Below are 9,458 nucleotides of genomic sequence, written 5' to 3'. Positions count from 1 at the left end.
TATAATAGTAAAGATAACATAAAAGTAATTTATCATTAAGTTACAAGAACTTTGTACTCCATGACTACTTAGTAACTTCTTTGGTTTATTACATGTGGTAAACGTTGACTTGAAACATAAAGTAACTAGCCTTTCATTTTCTTTGGTATATTTACGTGGAACCTTTGACTTTGAACATGGAATAACTAATATTTTATTTTTATTTTTGGCTTATTACGTGGAACCGTTGACTTGGAGCATAAAGTAACTAACTTTTTATTTTCTTTGGTTTATGTACGTGGAACCGTTGACTTGGAACATAAAGTAACTAACTTTTTATTTTCTTTGGTTTATGTACGTGGAACCGTTGACTTGGAACATAAAGTAACTAACTTTTATTTTCTTTGGTTTATGTACGTGGAACCGTTGACTTGGAACATAAAGTAACTAACTTTTTATTTTCTCAAAATATTACATACATTTGTGTCACTTTGGAAAAATTCGCATTGCTAACTTTTCTCCTACGGTAGTTTGTTGAAATATTATTATGATATCTATATTTCTTTCTTTTTTAGAAAGCAGATTTAGCAGTAGTAGATTTGACTGTGACATACGAACGAGAAGATGCTGTCGACTTTACCATGCCCTTCATGAACTTGGGAATAAGCATCCTTTTTAAACGACCTACCAAGAAAGTCCCGAAACTGTTTTCCTTCCTATCCCCTCTGTCTTTGGAAGTTTGGGTGTACATGGTGACAGCTTTCCTTGGAGTCAGTCTTTTTCTCTTTGTTGTAGCCAGGTTCAGTCCATATGAGTGGACGAATCCTCACCCCTGTGACCCGCACCCTGATACCCTGGAGAATCAGTTTACTCTGCTCAACACTTTGTGGTTTACTGGTGGCTCACTCTTACAGCAAGGGTGTGAAGTCACACCAAGGTGACAAACTAGATGCATTTTTGGAATGACGTTTTTAGTCGTACAACTATTATAGTTGCATCATATCTGTCTATGCATTTTATCGAATCATGTTGATGAAAAGCAAAACAAGTTAATTCGACAAATTATAAGCATTTTAGCTATCTCTAATGATTTCAAGCTGAAATTATATTATGTTGTGCTTAAGTATACCTACTGATAAGAATTGACGGGTTATTAGACAGCATTGACATGTCAGTCGTTTCTGATAAAGTAATTTACTTTTATGAGTTTTTATAAAATAGTTATACTCTCTTATTTATATGAGTACCCATCCCAGAAGGATTTTTTAAATTTTCTTTTTAATATTTTATTTAAATCATTTCAGTTCTTTATCAGATCCTACTTTATTACATTCACGTATTTTTAGCAGCTGTTTTATTTAGTTGTTGTTTTTTTGAGCACACCTACAGCGTGAGTTACCTGCGCTATGTCCACTGTGGGCAATCGAACCCCGGACTGTAGCGTTATAAGTACGTAAACTTACCGTTGACTCACAAAGAGAAGAGGTGTTTGTTTTATTGTCTTCCGTTTTACTTTATTGCTATATTTGTTTTACTTTTGTTCTGAAGCGGCCATATTGCATCGTCCTTAGCTGGTTTTGCTATATCAATAAAACCGGTTTTTACTTGATCTTCATATGTTTCACTTTATTATCATAAAAGTTTTGTTCCATTGTAATCAGCAGTTTTAATTAGTTACCATAATGTTTACTAGTGTCCTGAAGCAGCTTTATACATCGTCATTTGACGGTTTTTACTATATCGACAATAAGATTTCCATTTTATTATCAAATGTTTCACGTTATTGTTATATTGTATTATAATCAGACGATTTTATTTAGTTAGCTTATTGTTATCGTACTGTTTATTTTTTTGTTATTGGGCAGTTTTCTATTATTATCAATAGATGCTTTACCTTACCGTCATTAGTTTTAGTCTAGAATCAATAGTTTTTTTATTATTCTCAATAGATGGTTTACTTTACTGCCCTCAATTTTCCTCTATAATCAACAGTTTTATATCATTATTCTATAGATGGTTTACCTTACTGCCCTCCGTTTTACTCTATAATCAACAGTTCTGTATTATTATCACTTTAGTCAGAGTGTACACAGCCAATTGTTTAGCTTGGCATTAATAAAATAATTGAAATTCGTTTTATTTTCCTTCAATGAAAACGTTCAATAAAGATAGTTTACAATCACTTCTTTATCAACAGTGAACTTAATATCGATAATAGTTGCAGTTGGAAAAAGAAACTGTCAAAAAGTTCGAATATTTAAAGCTGTTAAAATATTATAAGTATATCGAGAGGTTAGAATAAGTAAAAATACTATTTTTTCTATTTTATTCATAATGATGTTGGCTAAAAGAGGGACAATCGGATTTCATATAGAATGACCTGATTAAAATCATCTACCAGAGTTTTGTAGGTAAAAACTAGTTGTTTTTAATGTTTCTAAACTTCAACTTTCCAGGGATGAATTTGAAGTGTTAGAAAAAAAGTTGGTTTCGAAAATTATCACTAGAAATATTGCAATTCAAGATAAATTTAAAACTAAGAGTCAACTGACACTGACAACTCCACTCCTCCGTCTGCTTCCATTGAAATACCTAAAATTCTAAAAACATTCTAACATTAAATACACTTCCGTTCTTGAATATTCTTGTTAATAAATGTATTATACATTTCCAGTTATCATAAAGATACTCATACAGGTTTATATGTACCTTAGAATTCCTACCATGATCATAAAAACTCTGTACCATTCTATCAAGATTATTCGTTCCAGTAACGAACAATTTCAATCGGACCTCCACAAACTGAAAATAGAATTAATAACTTAAAATGGTTTTTCCTTTATAATCTGTTATCGACGTCTTCTCTAAACTTAATAGAAAATCCGAAGAGAAGTCTAGCACAAGTCAAGTAATAATGAAAGTAATATTTATTGGACAATTTCTTTTATTACAAAAGTTTCAGAAAGTTTTAGGGAAAAAAATTATGAAAAAATTTCAAATTAATTTGTCTGTACAATTTTTGATTCTTTCTGTTCTGCAATCCTGTTAAGTTCAACCAATCAAATACCAATGTATCCATTCGCTAGTTTTTCGTATTATCTAGATCAGGAATATATTTTTTGTAGTTGTTGTATCAGATGATGCCAGGTTAACCTTGTGAAACGTTGTAACAATATATAATATACTATGTATATCCGACAATAAACAAGTTTAAGTTAACTATTTGACTTTATGTAGCTTTTGCACACGTGATCCACCACAATGGATTTAACTTGTTGAAACTCTATTCGGTGTTTTCACCTGATCATACTTGGTTACCCTTGTAAAACTCTCTGCTTTTCTTTTTTTTTACTTTGTTTGTACCTGTAAATAAAGATTTAGGTTTTTACCCAAAAACGTTCTAGTGAATTGTATTTAATGTTCACCGTTATTCAGTATACAGTCTATTTTAGTGTCTTCATAATGTCCTCACCAATAGAGAGTGCTGAAATTTAGCTAAGCAAACAGTCAAATAGCCCACGTTTATACTTTGTTGTTATTAGACAGTTTGAAGTTATTTTCATGAAATGGTTTTATCATCAAAGGCCATTATAACCAACAGACATTTTAATTTTATTATCCTTAGATAATTTAAATTTATTTTTGTCAGACAATTTTACTGTAATGTCACCAGTTGTACCATAATGTCACCGATTTTACTTAATCATCTTCAGCTTTATCTTATTATCTTTAGACATTAAATTTACAATTTTCATTAGGCAGCTTTAGAGTACTGGCATACGACGACTTAGTATTATTCAGATCAGATTTCTTTATTTTTCATTAGTTTAAATTTATTGTCAACTGAAAGTCTTACTTTATGATAAACAAACAGGTTTGTTCTTTGCCACCAAACTGTTTGTTTTGATGTCGCTGAATAGTTTACTTCGTTATCATTCGATTTGACTATTTGTCTATGAATAAGCAAGTTCGTGTTACTATAAAACAAGATTACTTAATTTCATTATTACTTACTTGAAAAGCATCAAAAGTTTTAAATAAGATTTTGTTGTTGTTGTTTTTCTTTAACTTGTGAAGATAGATTTATCTGCATAATAGTAACTTTAGGTGCAACATCTAAATCCCAAACTGTGCTGTGTAGGGCTATGTCAACAAGAGTAGTTTCCGGAATCTGGTGGTTCTTCACCCTGATCATGGTATCCTCGTACACAGCTAATCTTGCAGCATTCCTAACCATACAACGAATGACTTCGCCAATAGAGAGTGCTGAAGATTTAGCTAAGCAGACATCCATTCAGTATGGTTGCCTCCGATCAGGATCGACGCAGGCTTTCTTTAAGGTAAATGACCGTGCTAATAGAGTATAAAGATATTAATTTATAAATCAATGGGAAAACGTAGCTTATCACGTGATGCATTTATGTTGCTACACTTTCAGTTCCTCAATAGCTTTTTTGTTTTTTACTTAGAACTTAATTTTCTTGCACTTAAAAGACAACCTTGTCAACCATACTTTAAAACCGTATAATTAAACCAGAAATTGTCTAACACTGCTTCCCTTACTGTCCTTTAGATAAATACAAGTTTAAAAATTATCAGCTGAGGACAGTGAACAGTCAGTGGCTAACACAATTTTTTACAGTTATTACTCCCAGTGCATTTCAAGTTGTTATCAAAAGCTGAAAAAAATAAAGAATTATTTGGTGTAATTAAAACAAAATAATGATGAGTTTCACGATAAATATCTCTTTTTGTGCATCGTTATTTCGGAAAAACACAGATAAATCAATAAAATTAACTATAAATATAAGTTTTATGCTGGCTAAAGACAAACAGATTATTGTTGCATACTTTGCTTCGCTTAGAAGAAACGAACATTGGAGTGGAGTTTCTTTTCAGATTTAGTTTAAGCTAAAGATAGTACAAGTATCATCTATTTACGGACCTGTTCACGTTGTTTTGTTGATAAATTCAAAATTTTCATTCGTGCTATTATGTTCCAAAGATATTTCTGAATTTCCTATGTAATGAATAATCATGCGTTCCTCTAACAGTCATTGAACAGTTTGTATAAGAACGCACAAACACAGTATTTGTTTATTATTATTACCTTTCTAAAGTTTCAGTTGTTGATTATTTTATAAATTAGTTTTCATCAACTAGATATCACATACATATGCTTTTAATGAATAAAAAGAAGTATTCTTTACATACTCTGATCAAAGTAATTCAGGGATAATCGTTTTTTTGTTTTCAAAGCTATGTCAAAGTGCACCTACTCTTATTAAATCATGTCATTAGAATCATCTCTCACTTCATATTTATGTAAAACAAGTATCAGGCGATCAGCCATGTAATCTTACATGAAAATCTCTATTATTGGAGCCCATATCAACAAATATCCATATGTTACTACAGACTTCGCAGCCTCATGAATTATCAGATTATCAGAAAACGTTTGTTTATAAACCGTATGATAATCTCGTACACTAATGCAACTAACGGATGTGGTATGCTTAAAAAGGGTGAATCAGTAAACTTCTGGGGTATACTATAGCCCACTCCTTCATTACAGTTGCCTTTATTTCATCAGTACTACTTGGAGGGGAACTGCGTGCTGCCAAGTGTCTTACCAGAGCATCACCTACGTCTTCAACTAGATTCGACTCTGGTGAGCATGCTGACTAGTTCATTATCTTCTGATTAAGAAGTTAGCACACAGGGTCACATACAAAAGTTCTAATGGTTTTTAAACGAGAGTTTTGGGTCTCGTTTGAAAACCATTAGTTCAATATCTTAATACCCTCTTTCTTTAGAAAGTTTTTAACCAGTTGAACATAATGAGGGCTTGCGTTATCATCCAATAGAAGAACTTCTGATCAGTTGTAAAACTGAGCCCCTCCCTCATATTATGTGATATTCAAGGTGTAGTTTCGTAGCACATAAAGGTCAGTTTGGGTACGTGTACCAGACCAGCATGCCACTAAAGCTATGTGTCTGTGTCTTTCTTCTGTTAAAAAGGAAATTAGATCTGATTTTGATTTCCAAATGTACAAACGTCTTGTTTTAGCTGAAGTGTGAAGTGTTTGTCCACCTGTTGTTTCACCAACTCGTATGCTTTTTACATCAATTAAAACGGGCAGTATCATATATATATATCAGTCATCATCATCATATATATCAGTCATCATATATATACTGAGGTCCTGGCATGTTTCGCTATCAGTCTGGATCTCTTTACACACACACTGCTGTTTTTCAAGCTGCTAATTAAGAACACAGTGTGCTTTCCTAATTTTGTTTACTACTGAAATAAGTATATCAGCTCACATGAAAGGTCACCTGACAGTTATTTTGAATGAAAATGAACATAGAAGTGCTATTGACATGATTTAACAACAGTAGTAGCGTTTACATTCTATTAACAGTGATAGTTACAATCATGTATTCAATGAAAATTATAGATTAAACTTATTAGTCTAGTTTTTAACCTTCGTGCAATAATATTTATGGTTATATAAAAATGTGTATATGATGCATGGTTTAGATATATAAATAGTTTTACTGTACACTTTTCACTCGCTCAAGTACCTCTCCGAGCTTTCAATTACCGTTTGACCTATTATTTCTCAGTTTTTTCCTTCGGTCACAGTAGTCTCGGATGAAGGCCTATTTACACTTAAACTTCCTTAAAACATCATTTATTACTGCTCACAACCGAAATCACAAATCATTAAATTTCGTAACTTACAGCTACCAAACATTCAGTAGAATTCAGATTGAAATGTCTTCAGTCATAATAGGATATGACCTTAGTCAGTCGTATAAAATCATTATCAACATAGTTTCTGTACTGCTTTCACTAAAAATACAGCTTTAGCATAACACTTAACATTTCACAAAAATGCCTCCTAAAGTAATATATACAGCTACTGACTGAAAAGTAAATGGCCAATTGTGACTTGCTGAAATATATTCTATATAACTCTGTATACTGCTTTTAAACTAGAAGTTAGATCACTTCTTCCTTGTGTTACAGAGTTTGAGTATGTTATATCATAACGATTTTGGAACCTCGCCACGTCCGGTCATGCTCTGCTTGGCAGCCGTGCATCTTGACAATAGCTCTGCAGTATTTTTTTTCCATTTCAAAAGGCTTTGTCGTAAGGCTGTCGTGTCCAAAGTACACCACTTTTTCCTGCAGATTTCCGTGATCCATTTAGTGTACGAGGATGATGGTTTTCCAGTATCCATTTCAACAGTCCACTTGCACAGAAATTCAGAGGCTCTGCATCCAGTGACTTGACTGATACGCCTTCACGTGGAATAATATGAATACCCATTATGCAACTGAACAGATATGTTGTGAAAATTGTGTATACGTGACTCGATTATGTTGTATACTGTTGCCTAACACACATAGAGAGAACTTTTGTCACTGATCTTTGTGTTCGGGGATTCTCATAGTTTGCTTATCATAGTTGGAGTGCGACTTGCTGAAGGTTTCTTTCTGGATGGTTCTGGCTCTCCTAAGCTATCCATATTCCATTGTTTTCCAATGCCATTAAATACAAGGGATACCCCAGCCTTAGAAATACTTAATCCCCAATCAGAGCACATATCTAATTATTGAGTAAAAAAAATTGTTTGCGTCTGAAAGAGCATTTAAATACTCTTTCCAAAAACCTCAATTTTCGGTGGCATCGTACTATCTACGAACGCCAAACAATGTCAAAATATAGTTATTATACACGTTCTACCGCAACTGTATGTCGGCTGTGTTGTTCAAGTGACTTGCTGATGTGTGTACTAAAATCGTTTTGATATAAACGTACTCAACTCTCTGTTATAATAGGCAGCTACCTATGTCATACATGTGTTTTGGTAATGTAAACTGAATAATCCATTATATATGATATATTTGATAACTAATTATGTATGGAAGGCAAAAAAAGGTAAACCTGTAAATATTATTGAGCAGCATTCAAACTTTCCGACTTTCAAACGAATGTGGAACTACATGGAATCTGCACGGCCCAGTGTATTTGTGGATTCTAATATGAAAGGTGTGGAGAGGGTAAAGAAAGGTAACTACGCTCTCCTGATGGAATCTACCAGCATAGAATACATAATTGAAAGAAACTGCGACCTTATGCAAATCGGCGGACTCTTGGATTCCAAAGGTTACGGTATTGCGACACCTTCAGGTGAGTGATTTAGAAAAACTTTGATTTATAAAATATTCGCCCATAGCGTAATGAAACCATCATTTTCTGGATTTTTGTGAAATAAATTAATACTGTAAAATATAACTGGAACATGTCATAGATATAATAAAGCACTCTTATATTTAGCTTTTTTTCCAAGAGAAATTTTAGTGCAAGTGCTTATAACTTGGGAAGACGTTCATTTACATTTAGTTGAGAAAAGTGTTAGTTCCTTGAAGAGACTAACTTTGTTTATCACCAACTCCTGCTCACTATAAACTGAAGATTTAATTCAAAAGCCATATAGATGAAACTAGACCGTTACAAAAAGTGCGCTGGTGGAATATAAGTTCGATTGGTTGAAGGTATGGTTTTTGAAAACTTTTGTTTTGCACTACCAATGAAACATACCTGAAAAGAGTCTCAAGACTGACATCTGTAACTATAGGCGACCAATGAATACTGCATTTTTTTCATCTTATTTTTAATCTTGAATATAATTCTTAATCGATAGATATTCCGAAAGTAACATGAAGATTTATATGAACTCGATTCGAAGATTTCCCCCAATATAAGATATAAAAATGGCTGTATTTTTACTTTCCGAGACTTGCATGTTGATCTATTGTTCCATCTCGATCGTAAGTTCTAACAAAGCCTTCATGGTTGCTGAATCAATAAGCTGAACAAGGCATTAGTTTTCCAATAAAATATTCATTGTATTATTTAATTCTAAGTTGAAAACAAAGGCAGAAATGGTAGTTCTCTTACGTCTAATATTTAGACACTTAACACATTTCCTGTATCCTGCTTGAAAATGCTACCTTCCTAGAAGTCCATAGAGAAGTGCCTATATGTTATCCTCAGACTTAACAACAACGTGTAAAAGGATTAGTATACGTTTACGGCCTTTTAACTGCTATCTAACATGAATGGGATTAACTGCATGGACATTTAGAAGAATTGCATAAATATATATATATTCTAGACCAATTATACAAGAGTGAAATTAGTAGCTGCTTCGACAATACACCTTCCTAATCTTAGGGTTATCTCATACTCGAACATTAAAATTAAATATTAACTGTCAAATAAGAAAGTTAACTACAGTTTCTAATATGTTGTAATCATTTTCTCCTACGACACTATGACACCTACACAAAGGCAACATAGAATAACACATTAACCTCACCAACAAGCAAATCGAAATAAAAATCACAATACACCATCAAAATTAAATCGCCAAAAGCATGAGATCTGATCTGTACAACT

The 9,458-nt window shown here is 32.7% G+C and overlaps 1 protein-coding gene across 3 annotated transcripts in view; it reads left to right on the top strand.

The window, feature by feature from the left end:
• Positions 1–9,458, top strand: part of LOC106464752 (glutamate receptor ionotropic, kainate 2-like) — a 143,479-nt gene that overhangs the window by 122,711 nt on the left and 11,310 nt on the right. For all 3 annotated transcript variants that reach the window (XM_022392550.1, XM_022392549.1, XM_022392548.1), the window contains 3 exons: positions 555–916; positions 4,121–4,319; positions 7,961–8,186. In XM_022392550.1, coding sequence (XP_022248258.1) covers positions 555–916; positions 4,121–4,319; positions 7,961–8,186 — 787 coding nt within the window. The remainder of the gene's footprint in view (positions 1–554; positions 917–4,120; positions 4,320–7,960; positions 8,187–9,458) is intronic.

Source organism: Limulus polyphemus, unplaced genomic scaffold, assembly GCF_000517525.1.
Source record: "Limulus polyphemus unplaced genomic scaffold, Limulus_polyphemus-2.1.2 Scaffold1734, whole genome shotgun sequence".
In the NCBI taxonomy this organism is placed as follows: domain Eukaryota; kingdom Metazoa; phylum Arthropoda; class Merostomata; order Xiphosura; family Limulidae; genus Limulus; species Limulus polyphemus.
Note: the sequence above shows the minus strand (reverse complement) of the source record. Positions and strands in the feature narration are given on the sequence as shown.